The 21,610-nt window shown below is 42.4% G+C and overlaps 2 protein-coding genes across 3 annotated transcripts in view; one reads left to right on the top strand and one right to left on the bottom strand.

The window, feature by feature from the left end:
• ZCCHC17 (zinc finger CCHC-type containing 17) overlaps positions 1-1,903 on the bottom strand; it is a 63,907-nt gene extending 62,004 nt beyond the window's left edge. Inside the window, exon 1 of one of the 2 annotated variants that reach the window (XM_021684173.1) lies at positions 1,807-1,903. The gene's annotated coding sequence lies outside the window, so the exon portion shown is untranslated. The remainder of the gene's footprint in view (positions 1-1,806) is intronic. The other variant, XM_021684174.2, reaches the window with a different exon arrangement.
• A 160-nt stretch (positions 1,904-2,063) lies between these two features.
• The window catches only part of SNRNP40 (small nuclear ribonucleoprotein U5 subunit 40), a 33,392-nt gene continuing 13,845 nt past the window's right edge, over positions 2,064-21,610 (top strand). Inside the window, exons 1-5 of the mRNA XM_021683636.1 lie at positions 2,064-2,269; positions 4,659-4,788; positions 6,482-6,575; positions 7,892-8,057; positions 17,981-18,103. Of these exons, the coding sequence (XP_021539311.1) occupies positions 2,126-2,269; positions 4,659-4,788; positions 6,482-6,575; positions 7,892-8,057; positions 17,981-18,103 (657 nt within the window). The 5' untranslated portion in view covers positions 2,064-2,125. The remainder of the gene's footprint in view (positions 2,270-4,658; positions 4,789-6,481; positions 6,576-7,891; positions 8,058-17,980; positions 18,104-21,610) is intronic.

Raw genomic sequence — 21,610 nt, 5'->3', positions numbered from 1 at the left:
GTAGTTTGGATCCCCATCCATTCCCATGTTCTCAGCAATGACCCAATTTCTCTCTTGTGTTTTCAATTTCTCCATCACCCTCTCAACTGAGTCCTTGGTGACCTCTCATCTCCTTCAGCTTCCACATCCTCTCCTCTCCTTTACAATCATATGTATGAAAAATACTCTAGATTCACTGCCTCCATCCATTTCCTTCTCTGAATCTTTGCCTTCTATCTGGCTTCTGGTCCCACCACACCAATTCTCATGAAGGACACCATAAGCTCCACGAAGATAAAGCCGAGAGACATTTTTCAATTCTCATGATATTTAAATTCCAGGATTTTCTAACACAGACCATTTCCTGCTGCTGAGACAACATTCCTCTGGTCCTCCACTCTAGCTCTTCTGTTTCTCTTGTGGACTCCTGCTCCTGTTCTTGGCCATTACATGTTGGGACCACTCAAGGTTCTCTTAGTTGATCTTACCCACACCTATGGCTCAATTATCCCCTATATGCAAATTACGCCCAACTAAATATTTTCCAAAACATCTCTGAGTTCCAAAGCTGTATTTCAAACTGCCTCCTGGATGTCATGAATGACCTCTCCCTTCCCCTTCCAAAAAAAGAACTACCCTATAGCCAGAAACCTAGGAGTTATGTTTGATTTCTCTTTCACTCCCTGAATCCAATCCATCACTAAGTTCTACTGATTTTACCTCCTTATCTCTAGAATCTGTCCAGTTCTCTGCAGTTGTACCAATACCTCAGTCCTCACTGCTAATATCTCTCACCTAAGTGGTCTATCTGCATCTATCTCTCCTCCAATCTGTTCATGCTACTGAGACTGAACAGCCACCTCTCCCCCCACACCGCTTTCTCCCACAACAACAACAAAAAAAACCAGTGGTTTCTCATCAGTCTTGAAGTAGAAGTCCTGCACCTCTACCCACCTCCAGCTGCAAACTGTACCAGATTCTCCTTCATTCCCTCTGCACTGGCCACAGTGGCCTCATTTTGCCTTTTAGTCATTTTCTTCCCATTTGCCACAGGGCCCCTGCACATGCTGTTCTATATGGAATATTCTGCCTTCCTCCCTTGACCCAAGTAATTAGAATTCTTCCTTCAGGTATCAATTCAGGCATCTTTTCCTCACAGATGCCTTTTTGCTTATTTCAGGCACTCATAGCATCAGGCACCTCTCCTAGGCAGCACGTATTTTACAGTTCTTTGAGATCACCGTGTAACATGTTTGCCCTCCCGGACTCAAACCCCTGAGGTCACGGACCATCTTTGTTCACAATGTATCCTCAAGGCTCTTTCCAATAAATACCAATTGGACGATTAAGGAGAAGACCTAGTTCCCAAGTATGAATCCAAATTTCTCAAAAGACCGTGCTCTGGAGAAGCAGGAGTCGGATATTCCTCTCATCTCTGTCTCTCTCCGAGGCACAGAGCAGGCCCTAGTAAAAGGCTGCACCATCAGTGGCAGAAAGAAGTCGGCCTCCTCAGCCAGAGGGGAGCGTGGTGGAGCTGGGAGCCAAGACTTTCCTCCCTGGGGGCGTCCGGCACAGGCACAGGGCTGGACACGGCAGATGCTGGACGAACAAGTCAGCGGTCGAGGGCCTCAGACGGCCGCAGAAACCCCAACGCTCTGCTCCAGCCGAGAAGGGGAACCTAGGCTGCTACGTGCCGGCCCTGGGACCTCGGGGTCCGCCTTTGCCCCCTGAAAACCTTCAACTGAGAAGGGCCAGGCTCAGGCCACACAACCAAGGCGCTGCCTCCAGATGCCTCAGCCACCCACCCACGACCTTCCCTCCACTTACTCTGTGTCAGCTCCGGGTATCCCCGCCGCAGCATTGCGCGAAACGCCAAAACCAGACACCGCTCCCACCCACAAGACACAGCGCGCCTAGGTGGGACTCCGGCTCCACCCACCAATCCTGGCACAGTACTCTCGTGACGCTAAGAGAGCTGACCAATAAAAGAAGAGCAGTCAGGGGGCGGTTCAGAGGGGAACTACTGGAAAACGATTGGTTTCTCCAAGCCGGAAGTACTAGGGGAAGAACTAACTTGGAACCAATCGCGCGCTGCCTGAGGGTGTCGGCGCGGTCAGTGGCGGCACTGAGGTGAGCGGTTGCCGCCATGATAGAGCCGCAAAAGCGCAAAGGCCCAGAGTTGCCACTGGTCCCAGTCAAGCGGCAGCGGCATGAGTTGCTGTTGGGAGCGGCGGGGTCGGGCCCCGGAGCCGGGCAGCAGCAGACGGCGCCGGGCGCTTTGCTGCAAGCGGTAAGTGAAGTAGCAGGCGGCTTTCGGCCCTCGGCTCATCTTCCTCTCTGAGAGCCTAGCACCCGGTGATCCCACACTGCGGAGAGGGAACGGGAATAGCTATCTGCAGTTAAAGTAGGGAAGTACTGTGAAAGCGGTCGACACCCCCGCGGATGCCCCATTCGTTCCCCGGTAGGACGCCCGTTTTCAGCGTCTCGACCACCCTGTGAGGTGGCGTTAGAATTGAAGTTAAAGACCTTGAACTCAAAACTGGTAACAGGGCTTTTTCATACTTAATCTTCCACAGGGATCGCGCGTAGAATAAACATTCAGAAAAGTCTGTAGAACGGATGGATGAATGAATGAAAGAATGAATGAATGAGGGGCGGAAGGAAATGAATGAGACCCGCTCGCTTTGGGACTTTGGACAAGTTGCTCTCCCCTTTTTTTCTCAGCCCTAGTACTGTTATTAACAACAACCGAACAATTGCTAACATTCATTGAGTCCCTGTACTAAGGGCTTTGTGTATGAAAACTTCATTAATCTTGGTAACAGCCTAAGAGTTAGGAACTCTGAGTGTAGTGTTTTGTAAACTCTTCCTGGTAAATGATAGAAAGATTATTTTAAACCCCGAATCCATGCTCTTAACTGCTTTTCTTGTAAGATAGAGGTGATGATCACATCTCTCTTCCTGTGCTATTAGGCTCAGATCAAGAAATACGTGTGTCTCCTCTCTCAACCTTTCCACCAGCCGGTGAGCAAATCCTGCTGGCACTGTCCTCAAAATGTATACCAAATTCTACCCCTTGTGCCACCTCCATCACTAACTCCTGGTCTAAGCCATTGTTTTCTCATCTGGCATTATTATAGTGAGGTCCTAACTGGTAGTCCTGTTTCTGCTCTTGTGTGATCAGTCTTTTCTCAGTCCAGCGGCCAGAGAATCTTGCTAAAGGTCAGATCATGTTACCCTCTGCTGAAAACTTTCGATGGCTTTCCACTTCACCCAGAGTTAAACCAAAATCCTTACAATCTTTTGCTTGTTTTCCCTTTACCTCTCAGATCTACCTATTTTCCATTGCTAACCCTGCTCTAGTCTCGCTGGCTTCCATGCTCTTGCCTCAAAGCCTTTGCATTTGCTGCATTCTACCAGAATGCTCTTCTTCAAAATATCCACATGGTTTACACACTCAGCTCCTCCAAATCTTTGTTCAGATATCAGTTTTTCAGTGAGGGCTTTCCTGACAACCCTGTTTTAAGTTGCAATACCCCATATGCATTAATCCACATTGCTTTTTTTTTCTCTATAGCACCTACCACCCACTGTATGTTTTATTTGTTTTCTTTCTCCCTCTCTCCTCTTCCTCCTTTCCACTAGAACACAAACTCCATTGTTTATTTTGTTCAGTACTATTTTTCCAGTGCCTAGAACAGTGCCTGGCACATAATATTTTTTTAAATAAATGAGTAAACTGGAAACTACTAAAAACATTTGGGGACTATTGATAGTGTACCAGTCCTTCTCTCCGAAAAGTAGTTTTATTGAATTGTCCAAGCCTAGGCTTAGTATCGAGACCATAATCAAAACTACTTTCCTGGGTAATATGTACCCTGCAGGGTGGTTGGGAAGCACCATTCAGTCATTCATTAAATGAGCTAGAGACTGGGAAAACAGTGTTGAATGACACAAGCAGAGTCCCTGCACTCACAAGGCTGCTTTTCTACCAGGGAAAAAGAACAAAATGTGTAAACAAATACATAAGGAAGGTAATTTCAGGTAGTGGTAAGTACTATGAAGAAGTACAGTAGGATTAATGGAATACAGAGGGGAGGTGTGGTGCTGCTTGAGTTTGAGTGATCAAGGAAAGACTTTCTGAAGAGGAAACATTGGAAGGAGCTAAACACGGGAAGATCAAGGGAAGAGGATTCTGGTCAGGAGCAACAACAAATGTAAAGATCCTCAGACAGAAATGAGCTTAACATGTTTGAGCAATTCAGAGTTGGCTATGGGGGGGCGCCTGGGTGGCTCAGTTGGTTAAGCAACTGCCTTCGGCTCAGGTCATGATCCTGGAGTCCCAGGATTGAGTCCTGTATCGGGCTCCCTGCTCAGCAGGGAGTCTGCTTCTCCCTCTGACCCTCCCCCCTCTCGTGTTCTCTCTCTCAATTAAATAAATAAAATCTTTAAAAAAAAATGTTGGATATGGGACAGGAGGAAAGTGAGGGAGTAGTTAGTAAACAGGTAGACACTGGACACTTCAGCAGGAGGGGATTAAATTAGAGGCATAAGTTAATATGAGAAGAGTTGCCATTCTCTAAATCAGGAGAAGTCTACTCAGTTATTGTTTTCCATGTCTTTTGCATCCTCCTTTGCCTGTATGTAGTGACTACCCTGTACTTCTGTCTTTTATTTAGGGACCTCCAAGGTGTTCCTCCCTTCAGGCCCCAATCATGCTGCTCTCAGGACATGAAGGGGAAGTGTACTGCTGCAAGTTTCACCCCAATGGATCCACCCTAGCATCTGCAGGATTTGATCGACTGATATGTAAGAAATGGGTTTTTGAAGTTGGAGTAATTGCTCTCTGCTAAAAAACCTTTAATGCCACAGAAGGTATCAGTCTGAATTGGTCATATCACAAGCTACACAGCTAACATGCTAAAAGAGTATAGTAAGAATGTTGAATGATCTTGGATATAGACCTCAAGGTCCATGTGGTAAATACAGAAGGGATTATGTTACTAGTTGGAAAGTGAGTTGCCATACTTTGAGAATATCTTCCTGATGGAGACAAATCTTGAGCTGATGTAGCCAGACAGGAGATCTAGGCATACTGAGTTAATGGAATAATGAGGAGAGAAATAGCTTTTCCTTTTCCCAAAGATGTGAGGCCTTCATCTTGATACACTTATAGAATCCTAGCATATGGGAAAGAAGGGTGGGGAGGACCCTAAAGTGGCAACTCACTTGGATAATTTACTTGTAGATCATTAGGATCTGTATCCAAGTGGTGCCTGGCTGGCTCAGTCAGTAGAGCATACAACTCTTGATCTTGGGGTTGTGGGTTCAAGCCCCATGTTGGGTGTAGAGATTACTTAAAAATAAAATCTTAAAAAAAAAAAAAAGGTCTGCATCCCGATTCTCAGCTGCTAGTTGGCAATACCCACTTTTGAGAAATAAATTGAAAAAAAATTATTTTAGAAGAGTCGTGAGAAAAAGCAAGAGAAAAGATATCAGGAGCATCTGACTGCCTTTTATTCTGGCATCATTTGTTGCATTGTGAAATGAAGTGAGTCATTTAGCTGTTTGCTTATAAGTCTGGACCTCCGGGTGGATGATAGTTGTCTTTGCTGTCTTGATTTAGGTGTTCTAGTTCTCTGATCCTTAAGCTTAACAGTGGCCAAGCATCTGGAAGACTTAGTCTTTGCAGAACATCCTTGAATCGATAAGCTTATTTCATCAAACAAAAAACAGTTTATCAACCGAAAAATAATTACTATGTTTCTGTGCCTTATTATATATAGAGGTGCTCCTTAGTAACACTCATTAAAGTTCATTCCTTGCTAGACCAGGTTCCCTGGGGACAGGAACTGTGTCTATTCATTTATCCCATTTTATCCTAGCACCTGGCATGTTACAGGTATATGGTACATGTGGAATGAGTAAATGTAGTATAAAGTCATTGCCATGTGACCTTCAAGTCAGTTCCAGCTTCCTGGGTTTTCTGTAAGTGCTGTCATTTTGCAGTCTCTTTATACTCAACCAACATGTAGTAGTGAGTACCAACTTTTTTAACATTACAGCAAAAATCTTAAGATTTAAAAAAATGTATCTATTTTTTTTAAAGCTTTTATTATTTGAGAGAGAGAGAGAGCACGGACGGGGAAGGGCAGAGGGAGAAGCAGACTCCCCACTGAGTGGGGAACCCGACGTGGGTTTTAATCCCAGGACCCCAGGATCATGAACTGAGTAAAAGGCAGATGCTTAGCTGACTGAGCTACCCAGGCACCCCCCAAAATTATGTCTATTAACTAATTTTTTCAGCCTTACGAAATATGAAAATATTGCACTATTTTTATTTTTAGTGTCAGGAAAATTGGTCCAGTCAGTAGAGCCAATAGTGTTCCAAGGGAGTATAATCTCAAAACTGTTGTGGTAAATTTTTAAGTACCTTTTCTATGGCTGATGATGAGTTTTCTTTTGTGTAGTAATGATCACAGAACCCCTGTCTTCCTAACAGTGTTGTGGAATGTCTATGGTGACTGTGATAACTATGCTACATTGAAGGGACACAGTGGGGCAGTGATGGAGCTGCATTATAACACTGATGGCAGGTGAGTAAGTAGGCTGAATAATGGAATGACAGCTGCTTCTCATACTAATTTTTCTTGGCATCCTTTCACATTTCATCCTTAAGTTTTCTCTCAGGAGACATTGCTGTCAAACACTACCGCATTTTGGGCAGCTACTTTATTATCCTATCACTATCAACCCAATTTCTTGTTCCACATATGCATTTGTAAATACATCTCTATCATCTAACATCAGCAGCCAGGCAAATTTGTTTCTTTAAGACATAAAACAAAATGTAATTTTATATGCAGAAATCAGCTATTTTTACTATACAAGCAATAAAATATTTATTTTGAGAAACTCAAAAACATATAAATAAAAAAATAACCCATATTCCTACCATTCCAAAGATAATCACTGTTAATATTTTGATACATTTTTCTCAAGTTTTTTTCCTACTTAAAGCTGTTCGGTTTTACATGTACATTAGAGGCCCACGTATGATCTTTTCTGCTGCTTTTTTCCTTTAACATTCACCTAATATATCGTTTATTATAACATACATTTATCATAAACATTTTAATGATCGCATAATGAATTACAGTAACTATATGTAATATAGAAATGTGATTATACAAAGTTAATTAGCCCTAATAGGTATTTCAGTAAACATTATTTTATACCTCTGATCTCTATAAAATGATAAGGTCCCTGAATCAACTGGTACATAGCCTTGTATACATTTTTCCTGTTAATATTTGAGTAAAGATAGCCTTATAAAATCAGTTATAACTTAGAAATCATTGTCAGGGGCACCCAGCTGGCTCAGTCCTAGGAGCATGTGATTCTTGAGCTCAGGGTCATGAGTTTAAGCCCCTTGTTGGGTATAGAGATTACTTAAATAATAAAACTTAAAAAAAAAATCATTTTCAGAGATGAAATAAAAACTTTGAATTTTAGAGAAAGGGTTAAAGTTACTGAGTCACTGGGTCAGGAATTGCCACAGTCTGTCTTCCCTCTGTAGCAGGGAGTGATTAAACATTTCCAGATGGGAAAGTGTCTAAAGCGTCTATCAAGGAGGAAGATATTGAGAAAACTACTGTATTAGGTTGAAATATATCATGGGGACTGACAGAAGGACATTTATTTACATTTTCATGGGGTAGACCTCGTAACCCGGTCCAGAGAACCAGTAGGATTTTGGTAGGTAGGGTGAGGCATGCCTGAATCATGTGTCAGACTGTCAAGAGTACAACGTGTCAGTGGCCTTAAAGAGTTTGGCACACTTTGGCAAGTGGGGAGGATGGATGGTTATTGTTCATCTTCACTTACTTGGTTTTTGTTCTTCTTCTTGTAGTATGCTCTTCTCCGCATCCACAGATAAAACTGTGGCAGTGTGGGATAGTGAAACAGGCGAGAGGGTTAAAAGGCTGAAAGGACACACTTCCTTTGTGAATTCCTGTTATCCGGCCAGGAGGGGCCCCCAGCTTGTCTGCACTGGCAGCGATGACGGGACAGTTAAGGTGGGTGTTGTCCGTCTGTATGTTGCAGTTTCTGAGGTTCCATAATGTGAACTTATTTTGCCTTCCACCTGTGGCGTAGCCTCCTCTCCACAACTTTGTTTTAACAGTCATTTCCCAAAACAGAGGTCTTTTTTTTTTAGGGAGCGAGCGAGTGGCGGGGGGGTGGGGGGCGCAGATTGGGAGGGAGAGAGACAAGCAGACCCCATGCTGCATGTGGAGCCCAACACAGGGCTCAGTCTCACAACCCTGAGATCATGACCTGAGCCGAAACCAACAGTCAGACACTCAACCAACTGGGCCACCCAGGCACCCCCAAAAAATGAGATCTTTTTAAATAACAGTATTTTTAAGTATCTTGTCGAATGTTAGAACCATTTTGAACCATTGTGACTTGGAATGAAATGGACCAGCTGAGTTGGATTCTTGACTGAGCTGTTAACGTAATTATGTGATCTCAGGCAGTTCACTTTTCTGATCCTGTTTCTCAGTCTTTAGAACAGTGACAGTAATATACATGTCTTTCAAAGCTGTTGTAAAAGTATAGTCACTATATGAAAAGATCAGTATATGGTTTAGTAACAGGGTCATTTAGTCCAGTGATTTCCAACTTGTCTTCATGTCAGACTACCTGAAGAACCTGTTAAAAATACCCAGATTTGGGGCAGCTGGGTGGCTCAGTCATTAAGCGTCTGCCTTTGGCTCAGGTCATGATCCCAGGGTCCTAGGATCGAGCCCCACATCAGGCTCCCAGCTCCGTGGGAAGCCTGCTTCTCCCTCTCCCTCTGCCCCTGCTTGTGTTCCCTCTCTCGTTGTCTCTCTCTCTCTGTCTCTCTCTCTCTCTCTCTCTGTCAAATAAATAAATAAAATCTTAAAAAAAAAAAAAAATACCCAGATTCGGGATGCCTGGGTGACTCAGTCGGTTAAGCATCTGCCTTCAGCTCAGGTCATGATCCCAAGGTCCTGGGATCGAGTCCCGCATCAGGCTCCTTGCTCAGCAGGGAGCCTGCTTCTCCCTCTGCCTGCTGCTCCCCCTGCTTATGCTCTCTCTCTCTGTCTCTCTGACAAATAAATAAAATCTTTAAAAAAAAAAAAAAATACCCAGATTCTAGTTCAGTAGGTCTAGAATGAGAATTTTTGTTTTTAAATTAAGACTTTTTTTTTTAGAGCAGTTTTAGGTTCACAGCAAAATTGAGGGGAAAATACAGAGATTTCCCATATACCCACTGCCCCCACACATGCACAGCCTCTCCCATGATCCCCACCAGAGTGGTATATTCTTTTACAGTTGATAAACCTACATTGACACATCATAATCACCCAAGTCCATAGTTTATATTAGGGTTCACATTTAATGTTACACATTCTGTGGTTTGGGACAAACATATAATGACATGTATCCATCACAGTGGTATCATACAGAGTATTTTTGCTGCCCTAAAAATCCTCTGTGCTCCTTCTATTCATCCCTCCCACCCCTGACAACCACTGATCTTTTAACTGTCTCCATAGTTTTGCCTTTTAAGATTGGTTTCTTTTACTTAGTGATATGCATTTTAAGATTCTTTCATGTCTTGCAGACAGCCTCTCCTCTGCTGTCCTGCCCACAGTTACCTTGCAGTGTATTCAATAAACTCCTATCTCCTTTAAAAAAAAAAAAAAAAAAAATTCTTCCACGTCTTTCCGTGGCTTGGTAGCTCATTTGTTTTTAGTGCCAAGTAATATTCCATCATCTGGATGTACCACAGTTTATTTATCCATTCACTACTAAAGGACATCTCGGTTGCTTCCCAGAGTTGGCAATTATGAATAAAGTTGCTATAAACATCCATGTGGGAGTTTTGTGTGGACCTAAGTTTTTCAACTCTCTTGAGTAAACACTGAGGACTACGATTGCTAGATCATATGGTAAGAGCATATTTAGTTTTTAGAAACCACCGATCTGGGTGCCTGGCTGGCTCAGTTGATGGACTACGCAACTCTTGATCCCGGGGTTGTAAGTTTTTTGGTTTTTTTGTTTGTTTTTAAAGATTATTTATTTGAGACAGAGAATAAGCAGGGAGGGAGGGAGAAGCAGACTCCCCGCTGAGCAGAAAGCCTGGTGTGGGGCTAGATCCCAGAACCCTGAGATCATGACCTGAGCTGAAGGCAGCTGCTTAACCGACTGAGCCTCCCAGGCACCCCTTGGGGTTGTAAGTTTGAGCCCCGCGTTGGGTGTAGTGATTACTTAAAAATAAAATCTTAAAGAAAAAAGAAACCACGAATCTGTTTTCCAAAGTAGCTGTACCATTTTGCATTCCCACCAGCAACGAATGAGAATCCCTGTTACTCCACATCCTCATTTGGTGGTGTCAGTGCTTCAGATTTTGGCTTCTCTAATAGGTATATAGTAGTACCTCACTGTTTGTTTAATTTACATTTTCCTGATGACATATGATGTGAAGCATCTCTTCATATGCTTTTTGTCATCTATGTATCTTCTTTGGTGAGGTGTCTTAAGAGCTTTAGCTCATTTTTTTTTTAAGATTTTATTTATTTATTTATTTGTCAGAGAGAGGAAGAGGGAGAGAGCACAAGCAGGGGGAGCAGCAGGCAGAGAGAGAGGGAGAAGCAGGCTCCCCACTGAGCAGGGAGCCCAACATGGGGTTTGATCCCAGGACCCTGAGATCACAACCCGAGCCGAAGGCAGATGCTTAACTGACTGAGCCACCCAGATGCCTCTTTAGCTCATTTTTTAATCATGTTGTTTGTTTTCTTATTGTTGAGTTTTAAGAGTTCTTTGTACATTTTGGATAATAGTCCCTTATCAGATACACAAATATTTTCTCCCTGTCTTGTGGTTTATCTTCTCATTCTCTTGACATTGTCTTTTGCAGGCAGAAGTTTTTAGTTTTAATGAAGTCCAGTTTATCATTTATTTCTTTCATGGATTGTGCCTTTGGTGTTGTATCTAAAAAGTCATTGCCATACCCAAGGTCATCTGTGTTTTCTTCTGTTACCTTCTAGAAGTTGTACTTAACATTTAGATGTGTGATCCATTTTGAGTTAATTTTTGTGAAAGGTGCAAGATCTGTGTCTAGATGCATGTTTTTTGCCTGTGGATGTCCAGTTGTTCCAGTGCCATTGGTTGAAGAAATTCATTTGCTCCATTGCCTTTGCTCCTTTGTCAAAGATCAGTTGACTGTATTTATGGGGGTCTATTTCTGGGCTCTATTCTCTTCCATTGATGTATTCTTTCTCCAATACCACACTGTCTTGATTACTATAGCTTTATAGTAAGTCTTTTTTTTTTTAATTTTTTTTTTTAAAGATTTTATTTATTTATTTGACAGAGAGAGACACAGATAGAGAGGGAACACAAGCAGGGGGAGTGGGAGAGGGAGAAGCAGGCTTCCTGCTGAGCAGAGAGCCTGATGCGGGGCTCGATTCCAGGACCCTGAGATCATGACCCGAGCCGAAGGCAGACACCTAATGACTGAGCCACCCAGGTGCCCCAGTATTTTTTTTTTTGATATTTATTTATTTATTTAAGTAATCTCTATACCCACCCTGGGGCTCGAACACACAACCCATCGTGGCCCAAAGTGGAGTGTCAGGGCCCAAGTGAGGTGAGGAGAGCATCCATGCAGGATGGGAGCAGTCCACTGTAGGGAGATGGGGACTGACAAGGGTAAGGATGGCATCCATATGACACAGAGTAGGTAGTCCAGTATGGGGATTTGGAGGGGGGAGCAGGCCAACATGAAGAGTCAATGCCCTAGCAGGGTAAAAGGGTCATCTACACATTGGTGGGGGAGAAAGTCTGGGTGTCAGAGCTTGAGCTGAGAGTGTCCACATGGGGTGGGAACAATTTAGGTAGGGAGTCTGAGGCTAGCATTCCTGAGGAAAGGCAGCCTGGAGAGGGATATTAGAGCCAGAGCAGAGTGAAGGGGGCATTCATACAAAGGGATAACCCAAATGAGGTGAGGAAAGGGTCCACATAGGGAATGGGAATCACAGTTCAAACAGGGAAAGGAAGACATCCATGCAGGAGAAGGGTAGAAAGGATGTGGGAGATGATTACATACAGGAAGCTTGATCAGGTAAGTATAATAAGTATAACAGGAGGCAGAGAAAGGAGTTACCAATACAGGAGAGAGAACTAAAATGCATCTTGTGTTGTTGGCTTTGAACTGGAAGTGTCAGTGTGAATGCACGACATTCAACATATAAACAGGTAGGTATAGAAAAAACAATAGATGTAAATGTATGCTTACAGATGTGTGTGTGCATATATTGGCGACTGTCCACTGAGAGGGTTTAGGAACAATACCCCAATAGCAATGAGCACATCTCCTGTGCACATCTTGGTCTTTAAACACCATTTTCCTCTAAAGAAACCAGGACTCCTTATTTTAGGACTGGGCAGGGAAGTACAAGATGAACCTGGAACATCTTGTGCAAGAATGCTTGTCAAAAGAACATCTTAATCAAATGCTCAAACTGAACATTATCCATGATGGGACAAATCAAAATCCTGAGCCACTCAATAAAATACAATGAAAATGCAGCATCACTCCAGTGAGATTCCTGCCAAAGAGACATAACTTGATTCTAATCATGAGGAAACATCAGACAAACCCAAACTGAGGGACATTCTACAAAATAACTGTTCTGTAATTTTGAGAAGCATCAAGGTCAAGAAAAGTCTGAGACACTCTTCCAGGCTGAAGGAGGCTAAAGAAACATGACTCGTAAATTCAACACATGATCTGAACTCTTTGCAATAAAAGACGTACTGGTTCAAGTGGTGAAACTTGAATGAGATCTGAGGATTGGATGGTAGTAATGTGTTGGTGTTAATTTCTTCATTCTGATTGGTTAAGATTATATAGGATTATTTTAAGATTTTGTTTATTTTTTGAGAGAGAGAGAGCGAGAGAGAGCATGAGTGGGGTGAAAGGGCAGAGGACGAGGGAGAAGCAGGCTTCCCGCTGAGCAGGGAGCCCAATGTGGGACTCAATCCCAGGACCCTGGAACCATGACCTGAGCCGAAGGCAGTCACTTAACCAACTGAGCCACCCAGGCGCCCCAAAGATTTTATTTACTTATTTGAGAGAGAGAGAGAGCGCATGAGCTGGGTTGGGGAGGGGGGGAGCGGCAGAGGGAGAAGGAGAAGCAGACTCCCCACTGAGCGGGGAGCCCGATGCGGGGTTTGATCCCATGACCCCAAGATCATGACTGGAGCCAGAGGTAGATGCTTAAGCAACTGAGCCACCCAGGCGCCCCTAATATATATATCTTTATAGGACAAACACACTCAAGTATTTAGGAGTGATGGAGTATTAGGTCAGCAATTCTCAAATGATTCAGGCAACAAAAATGTTCTCTCTTACTTCCAACTTTTTTGTATTTCAAAGTAAAATAATCTTTTAAAAATGATGGTTGTCTGGAACTAATATTCTAAAATATCTGACTCGGGGGTGCCTGGCTGGCTTAGTCAGTGGAGCATGCAACTCCTGATCTCGGGGTTGTAAGTTCAAGCCCCCCATTGGGTATAGAGATTACTTAAAAATAAAATCTTTTAGGGGCACATGGCTGGCTCAATCATGAGAGCATGGGACTCTTGCACATCTTGTGCAAGATCTTGATATCGGGGTTGTGAGTTTGAGCCCCATGTTGGATGTAGAGATTACTAAAAATAAACTTAAATTTTTTTTAAATGTAGATCCATGGGTTTTTTTTGTTTGTTTGTTTTTTAATATTTTATTTATTTGACAGAGAGAGATAGCGAGAGCAGGAACACAAGCAGGGGGAGTGGGAGAGGGAGAAGCAGGCTTCCCGCCGAGCAGGGAGCCCGATGTGGGACTCAATCCCGGGACTCCGGGATCATAACCTGAGCCGAAGGCAGATGCTTAACGACTGAGCCACCCAGGTGCCCAATGTAGATCCATGTTATATAAGTTTATTTTTTTTTAAATAGAGCCTAATTGTTTAGAGTATAGGGTTCTAGAGTTGTTGTACCTAATCTTTATCTTCTATTGTTAATAAATCAGCCATTGAAAATAAGTGTTAATTTTTTAAAACAAGCATATATTTAGTAATTATAAGAAATTTTTTTTTTTAAGATTTTATTTATTTATTTGAGAGAGAGACTGAGATAGAGCATGAGAGGGGGGAGGGTCAGAGGGAGAAGCAGACCACCCGCCGAGCAGGGAGCCCGATGCGGGACTCGATCCCGGGACTCCAGGATCATGACCTGAGCCGAAGGCAGTCGCTCAACCAACTGAGCCACCCAGGCACCCTAGTAATTATAAGAAATTAACACACATTTTAGTAAATTCAACATGAATGTAATGGAATCAGACAGTACTAAATTCTAGTCGTTGTTTTGCTGTTGACCTGCTGGGTGTTTTTCATCAAGTTAGTTCAGGCTTTGCACTTTAGTTTGTTCATCCATAAAAGTTGGGATTAAACTAGATGGCCTAAACATAGTAACTTTTAAACATTTTTTAAATCACAATTTGCATTAAGCAATGCATTTTATACTATGACCCAGAATATAATCCCCTCAGTACATCTGTGTTTATGAACCAACCCTTTCTATATGGGACATTTTCTTCTATATATTTTTTTTAATTGGGGTAAAATTTACATAACATAAAATTTAATAAATTTTACCATTTTAACCATTTTAAAATGTGTACAAGTTAGTGGCTCTTAGTACATTCACAGATGAGCACATTCACTGTTTGTGCTCATCACCATGATCCAATACCACAGAACCCCCCATAAAAATTAGAAAAGGATGGGAGGAGCCCATTGTAGGGAGATGGGGACTGACAAAGGTAAGGAGGGCAAAAAAGAAACCCCATACGCATTTAGCAGTCAGTATTTTTTCCCTACCTTCCAGCCCCTGGACGTTTCATATAAATAGAATCATATAATAAGTGGCCTTTTTGTGTTCAGTTTCTTTCACTCAGCTTAATGTTTTCAGACTTCACCCTTGTTGTAATATGTATTAATACTTTATTCCTTTTTAACACTGCTACAAAGATTGGTCCACAAGTTTTTGTTTCATTTCTCTTGGGTATATATCTAGGAGCAGGATTGCTGGGTCAGATGGTAATTCTACTTTAACTTTTTGGGGAACATCAGGCTTTTCCACAGCAGCCACATCATTTTATATTCCTACCAGTGATGTTCAAGGGTTCCAATTTTCCCTCACCATCATTCATTAGTTTCTGGTTCCTTTTTTGTTTTGTTTTTTTTTTGGTAATTATAACCATCCTAGTGAGTGTGAAGCAATCTCAAATCATTGTTTTGATTTGCATTTCCCAAATGATTTATGATGCTGAGCATCTTTTCTCATGCTTATACCTCCTGAAAAGAAATGTTTTATCAGGGCCTTTGCCCATTTATTGGGCTATTTGTGACGTTGTTGAACTATGGGTTTTTTATTCTGGATACTAGATCTTTAGCAGGTACGTGATTTGCAAGTATTTCTCCCAGTGTTGGTTATCTTCTCATCTCATTTTCTTTTTCTTTCTTTTTTTTTTTTTTTTTATTCATTTGAGACAGAGATACAGAGAGAGAGAGAGCATGAGCAGGGGGAGAGGCAGAGGGAGAGGGAGAAGCAGGCTCCCCGCCAAGCCAGGAGCCCGATGCGGGGCTCGATCCCAGGACCCCAGGACCATGACCTGAGCTGAAGGCAGTCGCTTAACCAACTGAGCCACCCAGGCGCCCCTCATCTCATTTTCTTGACACTATCCTTTGACGTACAAAAGTTTCTAATTTTTATGAAGATCAGTTTATCTATTTTTTCTTTGGTCACTTGTGCTTTTGGTGTCATATCTAGTAATTCATTGCCAAATCCAAGGCTATGAAGATTTACCCCTGTGTTTTCTTCTAAGAATTTCATAGTTTTAACTTTTACATTTAGGTCTTTGATCCACATGGAGTACATTTTTCCATATGGTATGAAATAAAGGTCTGCCTTCATTTTTCTGGTTATCCAGGTGTCCCATCATCATTTTTTGAAAAGACTTAATTTCTTTTTTTCTTCTGTTTTATTCTTCTGTATGGGCCATACTTTTTTGCTTCTTTTCATACGTCATAATTTCTTGTTAAAAACTGGACATTTGAATATTATAATGTGGTAACTGTGGAAATTAGGTTCTCCCCAAGGGTTTGTTGTTGCTGCATTGGTGGTGTAGCTGTTTAGTGAATTTTCTTTTTCTTTCCTTTTTTTTTTTTTTAAGATTTTATTTATTTGACAGAGAGATAGCGAGAGCAGGAACACAAGCAGGGGGAGTGGGAGAGGGAGAAGCAGGCTTCCTGCCGAGCAGGGAGCCCGATGTGGGACTCAATCCCGGGACCCCAGGATCATGACCTGAGCCGAAGGCAGATGCTTAACGACTGAGCCACCCAGGCGCCCTCTTTTTCTTTTTTTTTTTTAAGATTTATTATTATAGAAACCATGAGCAGGGGGAGAGGCAGAGAAAGAAGAGAGAGAATCTCAAGCAGACTCCCCGCTAAGCGCAGAGCCCGACAGGGGGCTCAATCCCAGGACCCTGAGACCATGTCCTGAGCCGACACCAGGAGTCAGCCACACAACCAACTGAGCCACCCAGGCACCCCTATTAAGTGAATTTTCTGAACTAATTTTGTAAAGTCTGTATTATTTGCCATGTGTAGCCACTGAAATCTCTGTTTTATTAGCTTGTGGCTCACTAATGATTTGACAGATTTTCTTAATCACTTGTAGAGAAAAAAAAAAAACCTCTCCCCAGTCTTTGCAGATTCACTCTGTGTGTGTGGTAGGTCTGCCTTTACCAGGCAGTTTACAGCTTTGTGTTAGCCTTCACTTCCTGCTTGTGCATGGCCCGTGCAGGTCAGGGAGAGTAGAGCTTAGGGCCTTTTCAGGTCTTTTCTGAGCGTGTGCCAGACACAGGCATGCAAATGGCCTTCTAGAGTCCTAGGAATACGTCAGCTTTTCAAAGCCCTTTTTCTCCAAATTGTGTCATTGCCCATCTTTCCTCCCAAGCTTTTTGGTTTGTCTACAGTTTGCCCCAACTGTCATCCCTGGCCCCAGACAACAGAGGCTAATGCATTTGCCTTTAAATGTTTTAGACAAATGCCTCTGCCCTGGCAGAGTTCCAAGTTAGGCAAAATAAAGTCAAACCCTTTAAGTTCATCCTTCAGGGAGCCTCCAGACAGTTAAAAACAACCACAATTCTTTGAGAATAAGGTCCATTCTACTCCCTCTGATACTAGGAACCTATACTGGGAATATAGGCCATTGTCTTCAAAGCTCTTGCTGAGCAGGAGATGGAGACAGGGTAAGTTAAAACACTACAAGACTCTCTTACTAAGACTCAGGAGGGTTTTTTTCCTCATTAAGCATTTGCCTGGTTGCTACAAAGTTTTGATTAGTTTCTAGAGTTCTGATAAAGTTGATTCTGCCAGGTTTTTTGCCACATAATTCTCTGCTTTTGTAGAGGGACAACCTTTTAGCATTCCCTACTCTGCCATTTTTGCTGATGTAACCTCTCCCTGTATATTTTCTAATGTAAGCCACGGCCCATTAATGAGCTAGGATCTACAGTTTAAAAACACTGGTCTAACATCCTTGCTGTGGGAAGAGCATATGAACTAAGCAAGTAGAGGATTTCCATCCTAAGGGCATGTTGATGAACTATGATTATTCATACTTTAACAAAGAAGTCTGAAAATACGACCAAAGTGATTTGTTCTCCCAACTTTCAGATAACGTTGGCAAAATTATAGTCACTTCTCACCATGTTACTAGAATATCCAGACAAGTTTCTGAACGGGATCCCTGTTAAAAATGTATTTACCTGCACAAAATCCTTAGACTTCAAGATGTACTATGCAATTACTTACAGTGATGTTTGACTATAGACCCTCCTATTCCTCTGCTTCAGCTGTGGGACATCCGGAAGAAAGCAGCCATCCAGACATTTCAGAACACCTACCAGGTGTTAGCTGTGACCTTCAATGATACAAGTGATCAGATTATTTCTGGTGGAATAGACAACGATATCAAGGTATGTTTAGTATTTGTGTTATATCTCCCTTTGACCTGTCTCCACTCACAGAGGTAGTCTTTTCAAACTTCTGAGATTGTGATAGCTTTGCACTTTATACCAACTACAAGGAAGATAGTAATTTAAATCTTGTTTTCTTTCTATCCTATCCTCATTGACTTCTAAGTCAAGGGTTGCATTATGGCTCATATAAATGCCATCAGGGGACCAGACAGTTCATGTAAAGTGTGAGGCCCCATGTGTGGAGTCTGTGAACCTGAAGAGTGCGTTCCCTGCCTAAAGACATTTGCAACCTTTTTTTTTTTTCCTCGCTCTGTTGGCCTGCTGAGATAGCATTGAATCAACTTGTGATTCTCAACTCTGATCTCTCAGTGTGTCTTTCTCTTTGAGACTGTGGAAAGGAAGTTTTGGAGAGTCCACAACCAAGAGAGAGGGAAGGTGGCGGTGTTGTGAGAGTTGGCAGTGGTCCACACAGCAGCACAGCATAGCTCATGCTTTTGACTAATTGACTTGGATTCTAATCCCAGTTCTGTCATTTTTTGGTTTCTTAGTACTGCAAGCAAGTTCTTTAACAGCCTCTTAATAACCACAATAACGTCGGGGTGCCTGGGTGGCTCAGTCATTAAGCATCTGCCTTCGGCTCAGGTCATGATCCCGGGGTCCTGGGATCAAGCCCCGCATCGGGCTCCCTGCTCCGAGGGAAGCCTGCTTCTCCCTCGCCCACTCCCCCTGCTTGTGTTCCCTCTCTCGCTGTGTCTCTCTCTGTCAAATAAATAAATAAAATCTTTTAAAAAAAAAATAAATAACCACAATAACGTCTGCCTCATGGGGTTGTGGGGATTAAATGAACCTAATGCATTAGAGCACGTAGCAGAGTTTCTGGACATAGCAAATGCCGGTGGATGGGAAGTGTCTTGGGGGCTACACAATTTGTGTCTGTCTTTACATATTGGCTTCCTTAAGTGTTACAAAGATCTTGACCTTACCTTCTGTTTTACCTTTAGAGTAATAACTGGTGGATAAATATTCAGCTTCCTGCTGTCCCTACCTAAAAATTGTGCTGTCTGCCCTTCCCTCCCTGCCTCCTTTGCTGCTACTATGGATGAAATGTCCTTGCTTTTGTCTAAAGGTAGTCCCTTCAGTGGAAGGATTTCAACTCCTTTTCCTCTCTGGGCCCTCATGCCATCTGTTTTCCCAGATCCTCTGTTTTCAACCTGCTCTTCTGCTGTCTTCTCATCAGCACTCCATCATGCTCAGGTCTTGGCATTGGGGTGGGGGGTCTTCCTTTCATTCTGTTTCATCTTGTTGCCCTGTCCATCTTCCTCTTCACAGCCAGACTTATTTTGTGGTGATGACAATAATAATGTTATCATTACCATCGGACATTTACTGTCAGTGTCAGGCGTTGTTCTTTGAGCTTTCTCTTATTTAAGCTTCACAGCACCCTATGAAATAAATGCTATTAATGCCATTTTACAGACGAAGGAACTGAATTAAGAGAAGCCCAGCAAAACCCAGACTCAGGTTTCAGAGTCCTGCTCTTAATACCTATGAGAAATGCCCCCTGATGATTGTTGTACACTCGCTGTCTTCATTTCCTCACCCCATTTCATTCTTCCACTCTCATGTCTCCTGATCACTCCTCAGCAGTCTGGCTTCTGCCTCCGTTATTTCATTGACCCTTCTCTTCAAGGTCACCAATGATCCTCCTCCCTGTTCCTAAATTCAGTAGATCCTTTTAGTCTTTTCTTTTCTTTTAATAGTGTGACAACATAATCTCCTACCTCTCTGGCATATCGTTCTCAAATACCTCTGTGAGCCATTCTCTCTATACATACCTTAAATGTCATTATATTCCCTAAGGTCTTTTCCTAGGTGCTTCTCATATATACCTTTTCCCTGGACAGTTCTCATCTGATTCCGTGACTTTGACATCTCTATGCTGATTCTATATTTCTGGCCCAGATCTTCAGCTCCAGACCCCTGTATACAACCAGCCTCTCGGCATTCCCCCACTTGGATGTCCCATAATACTTGAAAATTGACCATTTCCAAAATCTAACTTCCCATCCCTTTTCTACCTTATAACTGTATGGAGAATGTTGAATCAGGGCATAGGAACTTAATTAGATCATCTTAATAGCTAATGCAGTATTTCCCAGAGAGAAGTTTGGGAGCCCATTAGCTTTAGAATCACTAGAGGGCATCTTATACACATGACAGTAGGTTAGTGTCATTAAGCTATTATAGTTTTCATACTTTTAAAATTATTAGGGGGCGCCTGGGTGGCTCAGTCGTTAAGCGTCTGCCTTCGGCTCAGGTCATGATCCCAGGATCCTGGGATCGAGTCCCACAATGGGCTCCTTACTCCGCGGGAAGCCTGCTTCTCCCTCGCACTCTCCCTGCTTGTGTTCCCTCTCTGGCTGTGTCTCTCTCTGTCAAATAAATAAATAAAATCTTAAAATATATATATATAGTTTTTTATATATATGTGTGTGTGTATATATATATATATATAAAGAAATATATTAAAGAAAAAAAAAGAATTCCCTTTAAAAAAAATAGTAAAATAATTATTAAAGTTTACATATGGTAAAATAAATTTTGCTTAGTGTACAGTTTTATGAATGTTTATGCTTGCATAGATTTGTGTAGCTACCACAAACAAGGTATAGAACAATTCCCATCACCCCCAAAATTTTGTAATGTTCACTTGTGTCAAACCCTCTTTCCATTCCTAACTCATTCCAACCATTGATCTGTTCTTTGTTCTATATAGTTCCTTTTTCTAGAATATCATACAAATGGAATTATACAGTATGTAATCTTTTGAGACTACTTCTTTTATTTAAGGTCTGAGAATGTGATGCCTCATCTCCGCTGTGGGGATAGACTAGCTTAAGAATAATACTCTTGTTGGGTGCCTGGGTGGTTCAGTCATTGAGCATCTGCCTTCGGCTCAGGTCATGATTCCAGGGTCCTGGGATCAAGCCCCACATCGGGCTCCGTGCTCTGTGGTAAGCCTGCTTCTCCCTCTCCCACTCCCCCTGCTTGTGTTCCCTCTCTCGCTGCCTCTCTGTCAAATAAATAAATAATCTTTAAAAAAAAAAAAAAGAATACTCTAGTGCTAGGAAGGCCTTCTTATGACATATAGTGTGGCTTATTCCACGTTCTTTATCCTAGACTGTTCCTGGGTCTTCTCTAAACAGATATATTTAATTATGCTATAGTCCTTAAGGTGTACCCGATCCCTTTTTAGGATTTGAAGGTTTTCTATGTCCTCTCAGACACACACTGTATGTCACACCTCTCAGGGTAGGTGATTTCTGCAGATAGCTAATCTCAGCTTTGTTCTGAAAGCCAAATTTATCTCACAGAGAATGTGTAAGTAGAGTTCCATAAGTACAGTAATTACATATATCACTAGCTTTTTTCTAAGAGGTTGTCCTTCAGGGGTACCTGGGTGGCTCAGTCAGTTGAGCATCTGACTCCTGATCCCAGCTCAGG

The sequence above is a fragment of the Neomonachus schauinslandi genome, chromosome 4, assembly GCF_002201575.2.
Source record: "Neomonachus schauinslandi chromosome 4, ASM220157v2, whole genome shotgun sequence".
Classification (NCBI taxonomy): domain Eukaryota; kingdom Metazoa; phylum Chordata; class Mammalia; order Carnivora; family Phocidae; genus Neomonachus; species Neomonachus schauinslandi.
Note: the sequence above shows the minus strand (reverse complement) of the source record. Positions and strands in the feature narration are given on the sequence as shown.